Source organism: Molossus molossus, unplaced genomic scaffold, assembly GCF_014108415.1.
Source record: "Molossus molossus isolate mMolMol1 unplaced genomic scaffold, mMolMol1.p scaffold_m16_p_10, whole genome shotgun sequence".
Taxonomy (NCBI): domain Eukaryota; kingdom Metazoa; phylum Chordata; class Mammalia; order Chiroptera; family Molossidae; genus Molossus; species Molossus molossus.
Genome location: NW_023425345.1, coordinates 6,105,791 through 6,127,936, shown reverse-complemented (window position 1 = coordinate 6,127,936; position 22,146 = coordinate 6,105,791). Strand labels below are relative to the sequence as shown.

The window sequence follows — 22,146 nt, the reverse complement described above, 5'->3', positions numbered from 1 at the left end:
AGCTGCCCCCTGCAGGGAAGGCTGCTCATCCCACTTACCAGGGGAGCAGGCTGAGCCCTGGGAAGACCCCCCAGGTTCTAGGCCAGCTCCTCGGCCCCAGGCCACATCGATGTCCCAGAAAAGGGCCCCTTGTGCCCTTGGGTGCAGGGCAGTTGGCCAGGAGCAGGGCAGACAAGAGAGCAGAACTCAGAAATAGTATTCTTTAACTTTTCCCGGCTACTCTCTTGAACCATGCCTGACCTCCCTCCATCTGTGCATCATCCCTCAGGCTCCTAGCCATTCCGAGGGTCTCCACAGCGGCCAGGGAGGTAACCTGGAGACAGAGCTCCAGCCCTGGGGCAGACGAAACTGGGTGGTGTCTCAGCTCCCCCTCTTTCTTGGCGTGTGGCCTCGGGCATGTCTTCCTACCTCTGAGCCTTGGTGACTCTGGGCATGAGGGACATGAAGAAGCCAAGGCCACCTGAGCAGCCTGGCGGGACACCCAATGGAGGTGCTCTCTACTGGCCGCCACTCAGTGCTTGGGTAGACTCCGACCCTGCTGAGGAACTGACCCATTGTCCGCATGCGCACAGGTAAGAGAAAGGAGGCAGGGACTCACTAGTTACCACCGAGATGACGGAGGCCTTGGTTCTTATCTTCTTGAGGGAAGGATTTTAATCAAGAGACAAAGTGCAGTAAAGTAGGATTTTATTGGCAGTGTGGAAGTACACTCAGAAGGGGCTGAGTGGGCACCTCGGAGCGAGCTTGCCCTGCTCAGTTACAGAGCTCAGTTTGTACGGACGTTGTCTTCCTGGTCGTCTTTGCTTCGGTCCCCTTAGCTCCTCCCTCTGTCTTAACCATCTTCGTACCTGTTAGGTGACTGCAACTGGTGACCTATGTGGCTGAATAACGTTCTGAGACTGACCTGGAGATCTGATGGCCATACGTCCAGGTATGGTTAAGCTTAAAATGTTTATCCTTGGGCCCTATAGACGTGCAAGAAGGTACATGGATAGCCTGTTCCCTTTCTCTCCCTTTGCCTGCCCCAGCTCACGTCTAACTAGCGACTTATCCTAATATCCCCCCTCAAGAGAGTGGGACCCAAAAGCTTTTGGAAAGTTGAAGGTCGATGGTCTGGCTTTTGTCATTTCCTTCTGCTCTCAGTAGGTGTAGACTGATGGGTCCCAGTGTCTCGTTGACTGTTTGGGATAGGTTTAGGTAGGACGGAACTGAATTTCTGTGTGATTCAGGGGCTGCTGAAGTTGATTATCGAGGGAGCAGGTTGGAATCCTCGCGTGCCATTATTCGAAGCTGCACCGCCTGAGCTCTGGAGGAGACAAAGCGAGTGAGACAGTTAAGTGTGCGTGGGCCAAATGGCAGCAGGAGGATTGTTGTCAAGGTACCTAGCAGTGGGAGGAATTAGGTCAGGTCAAGAAGCTCATGTTTCGTATGGAGTCCCAAACAGTGTCCTTAATGCTCTGCTGGCTGAAGGCCTGTAACCAGTTAGTACGTTTTATTATTTTCTGAGTGCTCCTCTTCATTTGGCCAGTGGTATTTATATGAAAGCAATAAAAGGTGTTTGTCACCCTGGCCAGTTTGGCTCAGTGGTTAAGCGACGGCCCACGACCAAAGAATCTCGAGTTTGATTCCGGTCAAGGGCACGTGCCTCGGTTGTGGTTCGATCCCCGGCCCTGGTTGGGGTCATGCGGGCGGCAACCAATCAGTGTGTCTCTCTCACATCAATGTCTCTCTCTCTCTCTCTCTCTCTCTCTCTCTCTCTCTCTCTCTCTCTCTCTCCCTGCCTCCCTCCCGCTCTATCTGAAAATCAATGGAAAAATATCCTCAGGTGAGAATTTTTTTTGAAAAAAGGTGTTTGTCATAGCACAAACGTTTTTTGTGATACCAGTAAGTAGTCTAGCACTATGTGGTTATTTAATGTCATTTTGGCTAGTGAGTCTAAAGATTTTTAAAGTAGTTGGAAATGTTTCCTATTTTATGTGCGATGGCGGTCATAGATGTAGTTATATTTTTTGTAGTTATGGCTTTATAAGTTGTTTTATTTGTGAGTCCTATGAGGCTGCTGATTAAGGCTCTAATTCCAGCAAATAGAAGTCCAATTGCACTTTGTGTGTGTGTGTGTATAGAATAAAAGATTTGAATATTTTTTTGCTGGGGGGTAATATATTCTATTGTTTAGAACCCTGAAGTCTTTGCAGGGTTGAGGCATTGTAAAGCAATGCCCCTTGTGGGGTTTTGTCTCGGAACATAAGGCCCTGTGGTAAGTATAAAGAGTTTGGTTTTGAGTTGATGTGGAATTCAGACTAGAGTGATTTAGCCAGTGCAAGATAGGTATAGAATGTAAGGCATGGTAGATAGAGTTAGGATAGTCACTCTTAAAGATGATGTTGCCTCTTAAAATTTTTTCTTCAACTTTATTGAGATATCATTTATGCATAACACTAAAATTTAAAGCACTCAATGTAATGATTTAATACATGAATACATTGCAAAAGGCTTACCACAATTAGGTTAGTTAACACATCCTTTAACTCACATAATTCCCATTTGGTTGTTGTTATGGTGAGAACACTACACCTCTACTCTCATAGCAACTTTCAAGTATACAATACAGCCATGTTCACTGTAGTCCATACTGTACATTAAATCCCCAGAACTTACTCATTTTATGACTGACCAACGTATCTCCCAGCCATTAGATAACAAGGCATACCCTCTTGTTTCTATGAGTTCAGTGTTTTTAGATTCCACCTGTAAGTGAGAATCATATTGTTTGTCTCTGTCTGATCTATTTCACTCAGCATAATGCCCCTAAATATCAATTCATGTTGTCATAAATGGCAAGATTTCCTGCTTTTTATAGCTGATTATTTGTTGTTGTTGATTTTTATATCCTGAAACTACTGAACTTGCTTATTAGGTCTAACAGTTTGGGGTAGTATTTTTAGGATTTTCTCTCTATATATTACACCATGTCATCAACAAACAGAGGCAATTTTACTTCTTTCTTTCAAATGTGGATGTCTTTTATTTCCTTTTCTTGTCTTATTGCTCTGGCTAGGAATTCCAATATTCTGTTGAATAAAATTGCTGAGAGTTGGCACCTTTGTCATGTTCCTAATCTTAGAGGGAAATATTTATTTGTCATTAGGTCTTGTGTGGTGTTATTATATATTGATGATTTTATTAGTGGTCCTTTAGTGTAATTGCTGGCATTTGGTCCGCATTGATTTTTCTTTTTTCATTATATGGGTTTTTTGAAATTATGTTTTATTTTTAAGTAGAAGGTAGCATTTTGTTGTGGGCCACATATATATCTATAAGACCTTTTGCTAAACCCGACTAGCAAAACTGAAGTTTTTTTGTAAAACTGAAAACTTTGTTGGAGGAAAAGTTAGTGTACAGATTAGTGTAGAGGATGATGCTTATGGGTTCAAAGTATCAATGCTGAGTGGAGTTAATTGGGATTATAGAAACCTCAATAGCTGTATTAGGGGTAGATAAAGGAGCCCAATAAGGGCGTTTTAGAAAGATACTAGTAGGATGAGCAGGTTGTCCTAATATAGCATTTTGTGCTCCTGGAGTGGGCTGTTGGTGACATACCCCATAATTGGGTTTAGAAATTTGTGATAATATTTCTTGAGTTGTTAGGAAGAGAGAATTATTCTGCCAAATTATAGCTAGAGATGGATAGCAGTAAGTAACAATTAGTAAAAGCATGTACATGTTAACTTGTCCCACCTTTAAACCCACTGAGGACAGAAATGTTCCCTCCTTGGCATCTCAGAGTATTTGAAGACAGTATAAAAATTAGTTTAAAAAACACACACACAGAAAACGGCCATAGCAAATTCCATTTATTACATTATGTATTTTGCGTGGTGGTTTTGGTTTTGTTTTTGTTTTTTTATCCTCACCAGAGGACATTTTTGCATTTATCTTCAGACAGATCAGGAGAGAAGGAGGGAAGAGAGAGAGAGAAACATCGATGTGAGAGAGACACATCAAGTGGTTGCCACCCACATGACCCCAACTGGGGTGGGGACAAACTGCAGCCAAAGTATGTGCCCTTAGCGGGAACCGAACCCGGGACTCTCTGGTCCGCAGGCCGATGCTCTAACCACTGAGCAAACTGGCCAGGGCGTGTGGTGGTTTTGTTTCACTCTTTTTAAAAAAAGAAACTTAAGGTATTTCAAGGGCTCACTGGTCCATTTAGTTCTTTTCTTGTTTCCTTTTTCCTTTGGCTCAGTTTGACAGTAGGGTTTTATCCTGAAATTATGTATTTAGCTGGAAATTTGGGGTATTTTGATTGCTGTAGGGGTGGAAAGCAAGACACGGTATGGTCCTTTTCATAAGGGTGTGAGTTGCCATCCAGGAGATTCATCTCTCCAGGTTTTAATGAGGACCTGGGAGCCGGACTCATATAAAAGAAGAGTATTAGCAGTTGTGGGGTCTATATGGTGATTATATTTTTGTAAGGTTTGTTAAAATTTGGCTAGTGATATGAAATAATGGGTGGTTTTAGCTATTTCTTTGTTAAACAGTAGGTCAGAATAAAGGAAGGATCTCCCATATCAGGCCTCCAAGGGGCTCAGTTGGAGTTGAGTAGTCTTTATAGTCCTTAAAACAGCAATTCAAAGGGCCTGGCCGGTGTGGCTCACTGGTTGAGCGTCGACCCATGCACCAATAGGTGGCCGTTCGATTCCCAGTCAGGGCACGTGCCCAGGTTGTGGGCTGGATCCCCAGTGGGGGGCATGCAGGAGGCTGCCGCTCGATGTTCTCTCTCATCGATGTTTCTATCTCTCTCTCCCTCTCACGTCCTCTCTCTCTAAAGTCAATAAAGGAGCGATAGGGAGGACTTGTAACCAATTTTGTTTGTTTTGTTTGCAGAGCCTGTTAATGATTCTCTTGATAGTCTGATTCGTTTCCCCGCCTTTCCTGAGGATCGAGGTCTCCAAGCCGAGTGCAAGTGCCGGTGACCCCCCGAGCCTTACAGACCCCTGTGTGGTGGGAAGGAAGGCCCTTGTCACTGTGTAGGGACCTGGGTTGTCCGAATCGAGGAACAATCTCTTTTAAGAGATTTCTGACTAACTCTTGGGCTCTTTATGTCCTGGTCAGAAAGACTTTTAGTCAGCGGATAAAGGTGTCAATGAAGACGAGTAGAGACTTTTGGCCTCCACATGAGGGCATTTGAGTGAAGTCGGTTCGCCAGTCTTCCCCTGGGTCAGTTCCTCTGCACTGGTCTCGCTAAAGGAGGGCGGGATCCCTGGGGGTTGTTTACGGCACAGAGGGCACAATTCTGACCGACCTGGCAGATGGTTTTTGTTAGGCCCTTTTAGTGAAAAGACATTGACAGACTTTTTGTAATTTATTTTGCATAAAGTGGCAGGAGTCATGTGACCCTTTAATAGCTTTTCATTGCAGGGTTTGTGAAAGGTGAGTGAGACCTTCCTGCTGGTACCAGCCCTTCGTGTTCTTGACATATTTATGGTGTTTGACCCAACGACTCTCCTCCTGGGTAAACCGAGGCGTTAGGGCCTCCCCGGCCCATTGGACTTAAAGGCCCTAGAAGGGAACCTTGAGCAGAAGCCTCCCTTCTAGCAGAGATATTGGCAAACTTATTTGTCTTTTTTTTTCGTTTTTGGTACGTGCCCCTAGTGGGAACCGAACCTGGGACTCTCTGGTCCACAGGCCGACGCTCCAACCGCTGAGCCAAACCGGCCAGGGCGCAAACTTATTTTTCTGTGTTATTTTATGTTACGTTTTGTGTGCTTGCAGTGTATAAGTGCTATTTTCCTGGGTAAGTTTATAGCTTGAAGTAATTTAAGGATGTGAGGCCCCTGTTTAATAGGAGTATTCCTGGTGATGATGTATCCCCTTTCTCTCCAAATAGAGGCTTGAGTATGAAGTACTAGAAATGCATATGTAGAGTCCGTGTAAATATTGATTCTTTTCCCTGCTCCTAATCCAAGGGCTCTTGTTAGGGCTGTCACTTCAGCTAGCTGGGCAGGCGTCCCGGGAGGCAAGGCTCAGGCCTGTGACCTGCTGATGTGCGACAGCAGTATCCGGCGTGGTGGACCCCATTCCTGACCGAACAGCTTCCACCAGTGAACCAGACCTTGTCCACACTGTCCCGTGGCTGGGCCTGCAAGGCTCTCTGCTGGCACAGGATTGGGGGATGTCACTGCAGGAGCGGGGTGGCGCACTGTCTCCTGGAAGGGGCACTATGGTCGCTGGATTTAGGGGGAGCAGCACTCTACCCTGACCTAGTATTAACCCTTGGTATTTTAGTATCCTACTGTCAGTACGCCGGTGGGCTCCCTCACGTTCTAGAAGGGGGTTTATTTGGTTGGACGTATAAAGGGTGATTTCTTGTCTGAGAGTAATCCTGAGACCTCCTCCGCCGGCAGGGCTGCTGCTGCAAGCATCCTGAGGCGGTGTGGCCACCCCTGGGCCACCGGGTCTAAGTTCTTGGGGAGGTATCCAATGCGTTGGTTTCTGGGCCCTAGATTTTGGGTTAGAACCCCAAAGACTACCCCACTTCTCAGTTACAAATAGTTGGCAAGGTTTTTCTGGGTTCGGTTGCTTGAGAGTAGGCGCGTTCATTGGCGCTGCCTTTCATTTGGGTGAATGCCCGGACCTGCTCCCCATCCTAGGGTGCAGGGGTGGGCTCAGGCTCTGGTCTGAGACCCTGCTGGAGAGGCTTTGTTAGTTCCCCTTACTCTGGGTCCGCGGGCTACAGTGCCCCGTCAGCCCGAGAAAGGCTCGGAGCTGCTCCCAGGTGAGGGAATCCGGGATCTCTTGTGTGGCCCGCCTCTTTCTGGAGATACCCTTGTTCCCAGGGGCTGAGAAGGAGAAGTAGTTTATTCGTTGTACTCTGTGCCTTCTTTCTGGTTATCTTGTAGCCCCTCTTGACAAGAAAATTTAGAGTTTTGGTTATATGGTGAAGACCTAGCTTCCTGGTGGGGGAGTGGATGAGTCCATTATCAACACAGTGAATGGCCGCCCCCCCTTGAAAAATAGGTCCTGTAGGTCTCTTGTTAAGGCCTGCCCAATAGGGGGTACTGTACCCGAAGCCTTGGGGCAGTACTGTCCAGGTGAGGGCAAGAGAACAGTTGGTCGCGTCCTTCAAGCCGAGGTGGCACGGACAGCTGGCTCACCAGCGATGAGACAATCCGGGTCACGGCACCACATGTTTTACCGGAGTGATGACGAGAACTCGGCTCTTGTCTTCTTGGGGAAAAGATGTCAATCAAGAGACAACGTGCAGTGAAGTGAGAATGTATTGGTAGTGTGGAAATCCACTCGGGCGGTGCCGAGTGGGCACCTTTTCTTTACAGAGCTCAGTATTTATGGGCTTTTCTTCCTGGGCTTCTCTGCGCCCGTCCCTGTCCCTTCAGCTCCCCTCTTTTGCTCAACCACCTGTGCACGTGCTGGGCAACTGGCACTGGTGACCTAAATGTCCTGAGATTAAATCAGAGATCTGATGACCATAAACCCAGGTATTGTGAAGTCTGTTTGGGCTTAAATTTTTTTACCTTGGGCCCTATACACGTGCAGGACTGCACGTGGGTAGTCTACCCCCTTGCTTTCCCTTTGCCCTCCCCAGCTGATGTGTAACTAGCAACCTATCCTAACACACTGATTCTCAGAACCCAGCTCCTACCCACATCCACCTCCCAGCCCAGAGCTGTGAGAAAGTATAAAAATAGTGACATTTAGTCAGTGCATATAAAGCCGTGGGAACCCTGCGTGTATTTAAAAAATAAAATGTGTGCCTGTCAAAAAAATGAGAGAGATCCAAATGATTCCTGGAGTCAGCTATGGGAAGTGTGACTGGCCGGACACTTTTCCAATTGCTCAAGGACAGTAACCAATTAAAACTGGACAAAGGAAACCGCCAGCGCCACCAACTAGGGAGAGAGAACGTTGGCGCCCAGAGGCCGGTGATGCTCCCATCCAACCTGGCACCCCATGGGGCATCCCATCCCCTTCCTAGGGAGCTGAGGGGGCAGGGAAGGGGAAGGAGGAGGATAGAGAGCCCACTGAGACCGAGGCTGAGGCTGGCTGGGGCTGGCTGGGGCGCGCATTCCCTCATCTGTTCCTCCAAAGCAGGCAGAGGGTCCAATGGGAACTCCCTGTCCCCTGAGCTGGTTCGCTGGCTTGCTAGTCCTGAGCCCCTCCTCGGACTGGCTGGATGGCTTCACTCTCCGGACTCACTTTCTCCACCTTTGGCTTTCTGCAACCCAGGACTAATTCAAAAGGTATTCATCCGAACTGGGCGAATTATCCCACTTTACAGAGGGGGAAACTGGATCCCCGAGAGACCCAAGAAGGACAGAGCCTGCGCCGTCCCAGGCCCTCTGGACCCTGCTCATTGTTGCAGGGGAAACAGACAGGGAAACAGGTGCAGAAGCTGGCTCCCTCCCACGGCCCACTCTCTCGGCAGAAATAAGGGGAGTGACGCTCCCCCCCAGGCCCGGGAGCCCCTCCATCACCACCCGCTCGGTCCTCAAGCGCTGGGAAAAGACCTGTCGGCTGAACCGACCCCGCTGTACCGACACCTGCCGGTGAGCCGCGGAGATGCGGCTCTGCTCCCGCGACGCGCAGGGGCTGCGGCGCGGGGAGGAGCCGAACAGAACCGAACGAGGCCGAGCTCGGCCGAGCACAGCCTAGTGTTGCCGAATGTTACCGAGGACAGCCGAACAGAGCCAGCCTGCGAGTCTGGCCGAACACTGCCGAGCCCGGCCGAGTGGATCCGACTGGGGATGAACAGAGCCGAGGCGGGCCCCCGCGGCGCGGCGCCGGGCTCCTCGAGGCGAGGTGGAGTTCCCTGGCGCCCCCTGCCGGACACAGAGCACAGCGCTGGCCTCGGGATCCGGAGACAGGCCTGTGGGGTGGTGGATGGGGCCCCCTTTGTGGATGAGGAAACTGAGGCTCCAGAGGTTCCTAGGCTAACCTAAAGGCACGCCGAGCTAAGAAGTGGTGGCGCTGGGGTTCGAACCTGGTTGTGTGGCTGAGAGCTCACTTGCCTCTGTAATGGGCATTGTGTTTGCTTTGTCCTCCTCCTAATTGCTGCCATTTATTATGACCGGCGCGGAAAGACCTGTCCTGTATGAAGAGCAGACGGAAGGCCCGAGCTCAGAGACAACCCCTCCTCTTACAGACGGAGAAACCAAACAGGCTCTGGGCGTGCTGACGAGATGTGACAGTACCAGCAGTTCCCATGTGCAAATATTGACATTTTCCTGGTCATTAACGCAGATGGCAGGACGGAAAGGCCATGTCCGACTGCAAGCCTCTTTGTCCCCCTTTAAACAAGATGGCCGTAGAGGACATGGGCTCCTGGTTCCCAGTGCCTGAGCCAGGACCTGAGGTGTCTGGGACCCTGGAGAATGCCGAGTGTGGGCTGGGCACTGTCTTTGAGCCTGTGAGAAAGTGAAGGCTGGTCCTTTCTCCACAGTCACACACGCACACGAGTGTGCAGGTCCTTCAGCCCCACGTGCACACTGCCCTGGCCTGCCGAGGCTGCGGGGTTTGCTGGAGAGTGGCTGGGGCCTGTAGGAGGCCACTGAGGTCCCATGGGGCCTGGGCTGCCTCTCGTGCCTGTTAGGTCTTGCCTGAGGGCATTGTCTGCCACCGCCCAGTGGCCACCAAGGAGCTGGCAAGAGTGACCTCAGAGGTCTCTCCACCTGAGCATCAATCCTGACCCCTGGCCCTCATGTTTGTAATTTTAAAAAAACTGTAGAGACTGGACTAGGGGCTAGAAAACAAGGGTTCTGGCTTCTACCTCTGGTGCTGTGACCCTGGACAAGTCACATGACCTATGCAGACTTCACCGTCTTCGGCTATCGAATGGATGTCAGAGCTGTTCTCAGTACCTGGACTGTCTCCCACGCCTCCCTCCCTGTGCACAAACTCCACTTCCCTCTTTACACTCAGCTGGGCTATAAGCCTCCGAGATGGCCACCCCCACCCAGAGGTGGGTTCATGCTTCTGCGTAAAGCACTTCTCATGTTTACTTAACACAAGTATCTACAACGCACCAGGCACTGTCATAAGCTGTTTATAAATATTAACTCATTTAAATCTCCTAACAATAGAGACATCTGCTTTTGTCCTCACTCAGAGAAGAGGTGACGGAAGCACAGAAAGCTTAGTGAACTGGTTCAAGGTTAAGCAGCTAGTGAATGAATGAGCTGGGATTCGAACCCAGGCAATTCTAGGGTCAGGGAGGCAGGGGTCTTTCTCTCTTGTCTAGGTTCCTGAACGGCGGGCCTTGTATTTCTCTGCTTTGAGTTTGTTGTGCCTGGCAGCTGCCCAGTAAACACTTGTAGAATGAAAGAACGAACAAGTTAGCCCATCGGTCCTGAGGGCCAGGAGCGGAGGGGCGCTGTCTTCGTTGGGCTGGCGGGGACTGTGCTGGCTTGCTGGGGCTGTCGCAGCAGAGCACCGCAGACTAGGTGGCTTAGGCAACAGACACTGATTTTCCTTCGGTTCTGGAGGCTGCAAGTCTAAAATCAAGGGGTCAGGTAGGATTGCTTCTTTCTGAGGGCTGTCCCAGGCCTCTCTCCCAGCTTCTGGTGGTTTGCGTACAATCTTTGGTGATCCGTGGCTTGCAGAAGTATTGCCCCAGCATTTTCCCTGTGCACAGGCCTCTGTCCAAATTTTTTCTTTAAAAAAAAAATTTTTTTTTCTTTTCTTTATTGATTTTAGAGCGAGAGGAAGGGAAAGGGAGAGAGAGCTAGAAACATCGATGAGAAAGAATATCGATTGGCCACCTCCTGCATGCCCCCCACTGGGGAGGAGGCCCACAACCTGGGCATGTGCCCTGACCGGGAATTGAACCAGTGATCTCATGCGTTGATGCTCAACCACTGAGCCACACCAGCTGGGCTCCAAATCTTTTCTTAGAACACATTGTTGACCGCTCACGAGTTAACTCGTGTTTGTACTTGCATTAGCTATTTCAATTTTTAAAACTCAAGGTAATACAGGATTATTGTATTTGTGACTCTGCCCTGAGGGTCGAAGTTCAAAAAACAGCACATGGTTCTATATTATTGAAGTTGCTAGGGAGTGGGTATCTGCTGGTTCAGATGAGTGCAGCTCAGAACCTAACACTTCAGGACTTCTAAAAGAGCTCCTTACATTGGTTCACCTTTTAGGCTTTCAGGGCAACTAAAAGACCACGTTTTAGAAAAAATAGTCACTGGTATAAAAAAAAATCCAACCAGAACGTGTAAAGTGTGTGTTTCAAAAGGTGATTGCTATACAGTATACCACACCAAAAAAAATTACAAAATAGCCCTGGCCGGTTTGGCTCAGCGGTTAGAGCGTCGGCCTGCGGTCTGGAGAGACCCGGGTTCGGTTCCCGCTAAGGGCATGTACCTCGGTTGCAGTTTGTCCCCGGCCCTGGTTGGGTCGTGTGGGTGGCAACCACTCGATGTGTTGCTTTCACGTCGTTGTTTCTCTCTCTCTCTCTCTCTCTCTCTCTCTCTCTCTCTCTCTCTCTCTCCCTCCCACTCTATCTGAACAAAAAATATCAAAAAATGTCCTCGGGTGAGGATGAAAAAAAAAAATTACAAAAATAAATAATATGTATAAAACATAATATGTAGCAGACATGTGCAAAGTTTCATTTAAATTCATTATGTATAAATAAAGTATACTGAAGTTAATTGAGCTTCACTTTCATACGCAATTACGAAGAAATAGCTGGTGACATGAGATAACTTCTGGGTCAAATTGCAGGTCAACCATGTGTTAAGAACACCAGTCATATTGGAGTAGGGGCTCACCCTGCTGTAGTATGACCTCGTCTTAACTCCTTACATCTGCCACAACCCTCTTTCCAAATAAAGTCACATCCGAGGTCCTCGAGGTTAGGACTTCAGTATATGGGGGGCGAGGGGCAGGAGCATAATTCAATCCACAACAGGAATGGACCTTCTAGGAGGTCCTGTCTGACACAACGTCTGTCCCTGAATTGGGCTTCACCTCTGCCTTTCCTTCACTGTGTCGCCAGCCTCCAGGCCTTGGCATGGGTAGGCCCCTGTGCCTGGCACCCATGCTCACCCCTCTGCTCCCAGTGCAGCCCCCACCGCTGACCCTCCCCAAAGTTGTGCTCCCCCCGAGCAATCTGCACTTCCCTCCCCTCTGGACAGTGACACCTTTGCTTGCCTGGCTGCCTGTGAACCAAGAACACAAGCACGGGGTCTGTTTTCCTTCACTGCACCGCCAGCCCAGTGTCAGTGAAACTCTGTGAACTTCATGAACTATGCCCAGAGAGGCGAGGTGAATGGCCCAACGCCACACAGTAGGTTCGTGGCAGAGGGGGCTCAGGACCCAGGCCCCCTGACTTTGGGCCCCATAACTTGGAGGGGATGCATTTCCCTCACAGCCTTCTAGTGGACCCACTGGGAGTCTCACCATGGCCTGTCAGCGACAGGGGAGCACCCTGAGACCTTGGCGGGACTATGACCTCGCACAGCTCCAGGGAGAGCCCCTCACATCACAGCCTGTGGTGCTCGTGCTTTTAGAGTATTTTCTTCTGTGTCTGGAGTCCCACGGAGCCCAGGCTATCACCTTCCCAAGGGACAGTGACCTCTGTCTTTCTGACCCCTCGTAGGTGAGGTGGGCCTGAAGCCCTGTGGCCTTGGCCATCCCTACTGCAGGGCCTACAAACCGCCAGCTCCTCTCCTGTCATGCTGAGACTGCTGCATGAAGTCGGGGTCCAGAGCATGGTGGCCAAGAGCTGTTGCCAGGCAACCAGCTCTGAGACATAAGTTCAAGGGAAGGTCTTGGGTTTGAGCAAGTTGGATGTCTGGAGAGGAGGAATCAGGCAGGAAGAGTCATTGCCCCCCCTTCCTGCATGCTCAGCCTTAATCCCAGAGCTGCCCCTCACCCTACAGTCCGGTGGTTCCCGCTACCAAGATTCCAGCCCCAAACCCTCATACAGGCTCCTTTGGTTCCCCGCTCCCCACCCCACTTCTTCAGGGTCACCACGTTGTACAAATCCAAAGGAGGCTAGAGTCACAAAGTGAAAATCGCCCCTTGGGGCAGTGAAATGGAATTCTGCTTATTCATTTATTTATTCCAAATACTCACATGAAGGGCTCACGTTGCTGCCAGGCCCTGGAAACACAGATGCACGAGGAACAGTCCCTGCCCCAAGGGGCAAGGCTGGCGGGACACCTGGCACACCCATGCACAGGCAGGGGGACACCGGGTGGTGGGGTCCAGCAGGGGGCACTGTGGCCTGGGCACCACTCCCGCACAGCGCGGGACTCCCATGGATACAGCAGAGATGCCCTGAGCACCTACTATGCACCTGTACTGTACTTACCTCCCCCACCCCCACCTCAGCCTGCTATTGATGCTGCCTGGCTCACCTCCCTTTGCCATTGTAGTCTGTCTCCCACCCAACTCCTACCCATTGGTCAGGCCAGACTGTTCATCACAGAGTCCTACCTTCTCTCTGGCTGGAAGGATGGTCACATGCTCACACCTGGCCAATCATGGCCACCATGTGACCTAGTTGGAACCAATCAGCTTCCTTCCATGAGATTTGAGATTTGGACACAGGAAGAAAGTATATTTACTGCTTTTGCATCCAGGTCTGTAAGACTGTAGGCTGAGTCTTGCCAGGGTCATCTTCCATGTCCCCTGGAGCACTGGGACTCTGGGAGGCCTGGGCACGCAGAGCTGAGAGATGGATACAGGGAGCATCGGGATAGAGCTGGATGCCTGTACACACACTCACACATGCACACCAGTCTAGACACACAGCACCTGGCGAAGAAATTGGCCCAGGTCATGGCTGTTGTCATGTGTCACCATCTTTATTGACAAGAGCTAGGGACAGAAGCAGCAAAGAAGTTCCCTAAGGGGCCTCCCAGCCACCCTTGCAGAACAGGCTCACCTACCCCAGGAATCAGAAAGGCAGGGCCTGCCAGGGAATGCTGGAATGCCAGGGGCCTCTTCACTTGGACCCCCAGACCCCTACGGGGGCCATATACTCCCCTAAGCCCTTCCTCCCTGATCTTTGGCCTTTGACCCCCAAGTCCACCTTTGTTGTGTCCTCACCCCCAAGGGTGGGATACAGAGAGGTTACAGGATGAAGGAGAAGGGGTGTAGGCCGAGCCTGGCAGGGGGCCACCTCCATTTTATAACGTGGTACATACACCCCACCCATTAGAGTGTGCATGGCAATGAACCTGCGTGACTTACTTTCCTCCCCAAATCCGAGAAGTCAGGCAAGCTGGGATAACCACCTCCGCTTCCTGATGGGCAAAGAGGCCCGGAGAGGTCAAAGCTAGCCAGGATCTGGAGACGTGTTGAGGATGTGGGTCTCCCAAGTGGCGCGGGTGCTTTCCCTGAGGACCCCTTGTCCTCTGCAGAGTGGAGGGGGGCTGAGCCAGAGATACCACCCTCCCGGGGCCAGTTTCACTGTGGCTCTAAGAGGTCATCTCTGAGAGGAGTCCAGGCCCAGCCTTGGACAGTGGCCTCCCGCTGTGGTCCCACACTTGGTCTCGTCTCGTCTTCCCTGGGCCTTTCCAATCTGCGGCCGGGAAGGCGGAGGGCAGAGGCCTGCTCCCGACCTGCCAGGCCCAGCTTCTCAGCGCAGTCATGGGGCCCAGCCCTTCTTACCAGACTGACAGGCCCTCGAGGGGGCGGGCCCCGTGCCCTTCAGAGCATTTGCTCTTCCACCCTGATGGCATCTTGGGACTGGTCAGGCCAGCAACCCAGTGTCACTGATGCAGCCACTGAGCTCAGTCCAGAGGGGCCAAGGGCAGACAGCGCCAGGGGCATGGAACTGATCTGTCCGCCACCCTCCTCCCCCTCGTGCTCCTCCTCCTCCTCCCCCACCCCATCTTCCTCCCCTTCTTCCTCCTCTTCTCAGCCCTCTCACCCTCTGCCTTTCCATGCCAGTCTGCCTGGTCAGACCCCTGCCTTGGTCACTGAGGGGAGGAAGAGGGATGATTTCTCCTGTGAGGGGGCTCCGGGGGCCCTCAAAGACCCAGAGACACCCCCCCAAACAGGCCACAAAGTGGGCTGCCGTGGGGAGCGGCAGGCTGCTGAGCTGGGCTCTGGGTGGCCTAAGCTCATGCATTTGGGGATCCCTCCGAAGAAAAGCAACACAAAATCACAAGTACAAAGTTAGACTTGGGGACTCCGCAGGGCCCAAGCAGTAGGGACCCTGCAGCTGCACCTAATGAGCTTCTGGGAAAGTCGCTGCTTCTCCTCAGGTCCAGGATCACAGGAGTCCTGGCCTGGCCATCGGGGCCAAGAGGGCCTGGAGGTTATTGGGTTGCGTGGCGGCTGAGACCCACAGCCCAGAGAGGGGCCTGCTCAGGCCTTGCAGCAAGCAGAGGTAGCTGAGGGGCCTGGGCAGTCCCCACCCCTCCCCCCTCAGGCTAAGACTTCTACTTGGTGCCCTGGTCCAGCTCCCTGTGAATTTGGGCCCCAGTCTCTCTCCTGTGAACCTGAGTCTGAGCTCAGGAAATCCAGGCCTTGGTTTAGCCTCCGCGGACCAAGAATCAGGCCAATCCACCAGGATGCTGTCTGAGGGGACGGCCAGTGTGCACCTGCCTCCTTCACCTGGCCCCACTCAGGAGGGTCAGCCCAGGGGTAATGCCACTCCAGTCTTCTCCATCGACGCAGGAGAACACAGGCCCAGAGAGGGAAAGAGTCTCAGCAGCTGTGGGATCTGAACATCCCATCCTGTGCCCCTGGCACCTTGGGTGGCCTGCCCTAGGCACACCCACAGCCTCTGCGCAGTCCTCGGGCCACCGGGCCTCCACAGGCCCCTACAGACAGCTGATGTTCAGTGTGCCCGACTTCTCCTCAGCCGAGGGCTCTTGGGGTAAGAACTGCTGCTCCTTGCGGCTGGGTGGCGGCTCCTGCTTGCTGGTGCCAGGCTGTGCAATCTGGCTGACCCGGCCATTCATCTCCTTCCCTTCCCTCTGCTTCCCAGCCCCCTCCCCCCCACTCTCCTCCTCCTCCTCCTCCTCCTCTTCCTCCTCTGTCTTCTCTGGGGGCCCGGCAGGGGGCTCTTGGCTTCGCACCCGGCGGGACGGCCGAAGCAGGACCCGGCGGAAGCCCTGCTTGAAGCGGTAGGAGAGGAAGCCATACAGGATGGGGTTGGCACAGCTGTTGGCATAGGGCAGCGCCACCACCAGAAAGTAGAGGCCAAAGAAGGCGGGCTCCTCGGGCAGTGGGCACACCACGTTGATGATGTTGAGCACGTAGAAGGGCATCCAGCAGAGGACGAAGAGCGCCACCACGGCCACCACCATGCGTGTGACTCTGCGCTCGGAGCGCCGCCGACGCTGGCACGAGGGCGCCCATACCCGCCGCCCTGCTGAGCGCATCTTGACCACAATGAGCAGGTAGCAGAGACAGATGACCAGCAGGGGCCCAAAGAAGCCCAGTGCAGCCGTGTAGATGATGAAGCCAGCTCGCCAGGCGGCCGCTGGCTCAGGCCACTGCATGTGGCAGGTGCTCATGCCCCGGGGCACACCCGAGAAGACCACCACGGGCAGCACCACCACGGCCGCGGCCACCCAGACGGCCGCGCTGACCGTGCGAGCCACGGGGGCCGTGCGCCAGCGGGCCGAGCGCGTGGGGTGCACCACCGCCAGGTAGCGATCCACGCTCATGACCGTGAGGCAGAAGATGCTGGTGAACTGGTTGATGCCGTCCACGGCCATGACCAGGCGGCACATGAGGGAGCCGAAGGGCCAGTAGGACAGGGCATTCTGGGCGGCCAGGAAGGGCAGCCCCAGCATGAAGAGCTCATCGGCCAGCGCCAGGTTGAGGATGTAGATGTTGGTGACGGACGGGCTGGCCCTGTGCCGCAGGACCACGTAGATCACCAGGGAGTTGCCCAGCAGGCCCACCACGCACACCACCAGGTAGACCAGTGGGATCAGGACGCCACTGACGGCCAGCCCGGCTGTGCTCGGGGCCGCGGACGCGTTTCCCGGGGTGGCCTCCGGGAGCCAGGCCGAGGAGGCGTTCCCTGGTTCCGAGGTTGTGGGCACTGATGGAGGGTAGCCAGGGGTGTCCATGGCAGAGGGGAGGGCAGTCAGCAGTCAGCTACTGGCCTGGAGGAGGGAGGACACAGCCGGGTCATGGCAGAGGATGGCTTCTGTCCACTGCCCCTCCCGCATCACACTGAGCTTGTGCTCGGCCAGAGTTTGACATGCACCGGCCCATTCACTGCACAGGCCAGCAAGGTGTCCCCACTTCTCGGATGAGGAAACTGAGGTGACCCCCTGTGTCACCACAACGAAGACCCGGTGAGGGACACGGGCTTGCCTGGCTCCAAGGGACCGGCGCCGGCCTGTGTCCCTTCACCTGTGCACAGGTGAGGACTACACAAACGTCCGGAAAGGGAACCAGTGGTCATCTGATCGGCCGATGACAACATAGGCCCTTTCAAATCGTTCTGATGCCAGTGCCTTTCACAGAGCAACCCACCGAGGTCGTGTGGTTTCATGAAACAGCACCTGCTCTTTCTACGGATGCTGGTCCCAAGCAGCAGAGCCCAGTGGCTCACCCACTGCTATAGACTTGAATGTGTCCCCCACCAAATCCATATGTTGACATCTTCACCCCCAGTGTGTTGGCATGAGGGGATGGGACCTTTGGGAGGGGATTATGTCATGAGGGTGGCGTCCTCAGGATGGGATTAGTGCCCTTATGGAGGGGACGCCAGGGAGCTCCTTGGCCCTCGGCTGTGAGGACACAGCTGAAAGATGACCGTCTGTGAACCTTGAAGCAGGCCCTCAGCAGACACCAACCCTGCCAGCACCTCCATCCTCGACCTCCAGCCTCTAGAACTAAAATAAATTTCGGTTGTGTATACGTCACCAGGTCTATAATATGTTATAGGAGCCCAGACAGACTAAGACACCCACCAACAGGTCTCATTTTTTGTTTGTTTTTTTGTTAACCCTCACCCGAGGATATTGCCCCATTGATTTTTCAGATAGAGCGGAAGGGAGGGAGGGGGAGAGAGAGAGAGAGAGAGACACTGACTGGTTGCCTCCCGCATGACCCCAACCAGGGCCTGGGATCAAATCTGCAACCCAGGAAGCGAACCTGAGACCCCTCAGTCTGTGGGCCGACACTCCAACTGCTGAGCCAAACCGGCCAGGGCCAGCCCTCACATTTATTTATTTATTTATTTTGGTACGTGCCCCTAGCGGGAACCAAACCCGGGACTCTCTGGTCCACAGGCCGACGCTCCAACCGCTGAGCCAAACCGGCCAGGGCCAGCCCTCACATTTAAAACACTGCTGCATAGCGGAGGTCCTTAACCTTGAACTTCAGAGCATCCATGAACCTTGAAAACCAGAGGTTTCATCAGATGGAAAACCACAGGCTCGGGGGGGATCCTCTACCCTGGGAGTCGGAGCCCTCGGGACCCTTTCTGCCTGGTCCGTCCCACTTGCCCCCGTAAAGACCCTGCGCAGGAGGATTGGCTGTGAACCTGGGAAGTGGGCAGCTGGGGCCCTTCGTCCCCCGAGGGAGACTCGTAGAGAAAGTCACAGACACAGGAGGTAGGCAGAACATCCTGGTTCCCCGGCACCGGCAAGGGGACCTCTCAGGCGGGTCTGGAGGCGTCGGTAAGAGCAGGTCCCCAGCACGGTGGAAACCAGCGTCCATTCACTGCCAGCCCCTCACACCTCCCAGGCTTGACGCGGGGTGGGGCGGCCTGGCTCCCCGCTAGACCGGCTCCTCATGGGGAGACAGCTTACTCGCCGTTGAGCCTCCCCTCTCCCGCTGTCCCCTTGCACAGCACCAGCTCCGCCTCAGGCTTGGGGTGCCGTCCAAGGAGGCAGAGGGGCCAGAGAGGGCGGACCTTAGTGCCAAGGAGGGTGAATGCGGGCCGTGGAGGCGGCGCTGCTGGGAGCGGCCCGGCCTCAGGACTTGCTGGCCGCCCTCAGCGGCTCCCTGGCCCCCGGAGGTCCGGCTGGAGACAGGGCTGCAGGCTGGAGCCTCCGCTGGGCCGGGGCCTCCCTCTTCTTCCTAATGACCCTCCCGATATGCAGTGTTTTCCTGCCCACCCGACACTGGGCCTGAAATGCCACCCGTGTGAGCGTGGGGTCCGCACTGCCCCACATACAGCTCCTGGACAGGGGGCTGGGTGGTAGGGTGCGAGGCCCCTGCACGATGACCCGGCCGCCCGAGGGTTCTGAGCACCAGGCAGGGCGATGCTGACAGTGGCCGTGGTTCCTCCGAGGAGACTCCAGCTGGCCGGGCTCACAGCGCTCCTTCCTGTTCCTCCATGCCCAGGGGGGCCCCCCCGGCCTGCCCTCAAGCCCCTCGTCACCCCAGCTCATCGGCTTCCCGGAGCCTGGGACAGCATCCCTGAGGGAGGGGCCCTCTGGACACCGGGCTCATGGATCCCAGCAGCGTCGCCAGCTCCTTGTCACTGAGCCCGATGGCCAGGTTCCCCGCTTAGCCGCGAACGTGCTGCGTCCGCTGGGTCTCAGGAGGAAGGTGCTCGTGTCTGTCACTCCCAACATGCATTCGGGGAGCAGAAGTGAGTCCACAGGCCCTGGTCACATAGCTGTGAAGGGGCAGAGCCGGGGGACCCGAAGGCCACCCCAGCCACAGGCCAGGCCTGGGCAAGCCCTTGCCTCTGTCACGCGGTCAGGCCCCGCGGCCCCAGCTCTCCCACCGGCCTGCTCAGGGCTCTTGCTGCTTCTCAGGACCTGGAACTACTAGGGTCATGGGCCCGAATTTCCAGGCCCTTAGAGGCCCAGAAGTGGAACTTTGGACCCTTAGGACTGAGTTGTAGATTCATGGATTTTTAGATCCGTGTCCTTGGATCAGAGGTTAGCGTTCCAGAATACCAGAATCAGCCCTCTGTGGACTTGGAACTGTGGGCTCCAGGACCTTAAAGTCCTGGCGTCCCCGGCGGGAGCCCCGCATCACCGACCGTCTACCTTGCCCCCGTGCGCACGCCCCCCTCACAGCGTCCCCGCCAGGGGCCAGGCCAAGCCGGTGCTGGGAGGGAGGCGGTGCGGGGCTCCCCAAGGAGGAGCAGTGGGTTGCCGGCTGCAGGGATACATGCCCCCGAGGGAGCCGGGGGTGAGCTCTGAGGACAGCCTTCCTCCTGCCCCGTCACACACATGTGCACCCCCACACGCAAGCACGTGTGCTAACACACGGTCCTGGCAGAATACAGGGGCCACCAGGCCCTGCCATGGCACCAGGGTGGAAGGGGTTCCTCCCAGAGCCCCTGCCCCCCTCCCCACGATGCCCTGGTCCACCCTTATCTGGTCCATCTCCCCTTCAAAGTTCAAGGGGCCAGGGTGCCGAAATCAGGGAAATAACAGCTTTCTGGGGGCGTCAGCCAGACCTGCAATTTAAATGCCGCCTGTTCTTTAAGGAGCTGGAATCCTAAGCATGATCTAGTTCATCCTGGGGGAGGGGTACGCTTCCTCCGGGCCTGGTTATCTTTGGCACGGCTCGCTGAAGCTGGGGGTGGACTCCTCAGAGGACTGTTCAGGGGGGCCGGAAGCCCAGAGAGGGTGAGTGGCTGCCCTGAGCCCCACACAATTCAGGACGGCGCTTCAGGGATGCTGTACACCCCGCGGTTCTGCATTTGTCTGTCCCCCACCCCTGCCCCTGCAGATTGCTGGCTCTTGGGTGCAGGGACCCTGCGCTACTTACTGCTTTAACCTCAGCACCTAGCACGCCGCCCAGAACAAATAGGAGCAGACCAAGAAGTTCAGCGAGCAGAGCCCCGAGCGAGGCGAGGCATTGCTCCTGAGCAGGGGCCTCAGCCCACATTATGAAATCCTCACAGGGCCCATGAGAGAGCGTGTTTCAGGAAGGGGAAGTTGAGGCTCAGACAGGTTCAGTAAGTTGCACAAGGTCACTCAGCTGGTGAGTGGGAGGTCAGAATTCAAAGCCAGTTCTGTCTACTCTGAAACCCTCAGTCCCTCTGGCCCGCTGGCTTCCCCGACGACCTCGGGCTTAAAGGAAGCAGGGACAGGGACAGCCCTGGACCCTGCAGACCGAGGGCCCCTGGCCAGCTGCATCCTGTTTGCCCTCTGTTGCCCTGGGCCTTCCCCCAAGGGGCCGAACACAGTGCTAGTCACTGCCGACTGAATAACTCCCACCCCAGGCCTGGGATCCGACCCAGGAATACACTCCTCAAGCCCGAGGTTGGGGCTCGGGCTCTGCCACAGAGTGGTGATGCCAAACTGTTGTGTGACCTTGGGCAAGTCACTTCCCTTCTCTGGACCTTGGTTCCTCCCAGTACAATGACGACAAGCGTACCCACCTCCCAGGGCTGCGTGAAGCTGGCACGGGACGTGCTGAGCACAGTGCCCGGCACAGAGAGGGAGCCCAGGAGGACGTGCCAGCCGAGGCCAAGCAGCACGGTGCAGCTGGCTTCTCCCAGCTCTGACGCCCTGCGGCCCCGGGATTCTAGACCTGTGCTGCAAAGGCCAAGATTAATGCCCCCACCCGCCCACCAGAGGTCACAGGAAAAGCCTCACTCCTCCCTGGGCCTTCCCGCCCTCTCCCAACCGCAGCCCAACCTCCCACATTTATTCTGGGGGGCTCCAGGACCCCACCCTCGGGGACCCCACCCCAGTCCCAGCCTCCTTACCTGTCCATGGGGTGAGGGATGCCCTCCTTGCTGCCAAGATGGTTATCATTCTGTTGCCCCCTCTCCCTGCACAGTCTCCACTGCCCCCAGAGCACCCGTTCGCCGGGGTCCCCACACAGTGCCCACTTCTACACCGCTCCTGGCCGGGCCCCTCCTAGGCCCGCGGTGGCCACGGCTGCCCACAGAGCCTCTCCCATCTGGTCTCCAGCCCTGACTTCCCACTGGCGCCTGGTGCATCGCCCCTCATCTCTAGGGCCTGTCCTGGAGGGCAGGGGCACAGAGGGGCTCTGCCAGCAGGCGCTGGGGTGGGGGGCAGGGAGAAGCCTCCTGAGGAAAGAAGAGAAATGGGGAACAGGGGACTGCAAGGAGCCAACAGAGATCGAGGGAGGGGGTGGCTGGAGGTGGGGAGAGAGAGAGGACGGTGAGTGGGTGGAAAGCCAGAATGAGGGGGAGTGATGAGAAGTGCGTGACAGGGAGAAGAAAGGAGGAGGAAAGAGCGAGAGAAGGGA

General features: G+C 54.7%; 1 protein-coding gene across 1 annotated transcript; it reads right to left on the bottom strand.

Annotated features, from left to right (window-relative positions):
- Positions 1 to 15,709: 15,709 nt before the first annotated feature.
- SSTR3 (somatostatin receptor 3) lies at positions 15,710 to 21,922 on the bottom strand. Its single transcript, XM_036252601.1, has 2 exons — positions 21,638 to 21,922; positions 15,710 to 17,108 (listed from the first exon to the last, which is right to left on the bottom strand). Exon 2 carries the CDS (start codon positions 17,070 to 17,072, stop codon positions 15,810 to 15,812), a length of 1,263 nt encoding a protein of 420 aa, XP_036108494.1. The 5' UTR covers positions 17,073 to 17,108; positions 21,638 to 21,922; the 3' UTR covers positions 15,710 to 15,809.
- Positions 21,923 to 22,146: the final 224 nt, after the last annotated feature.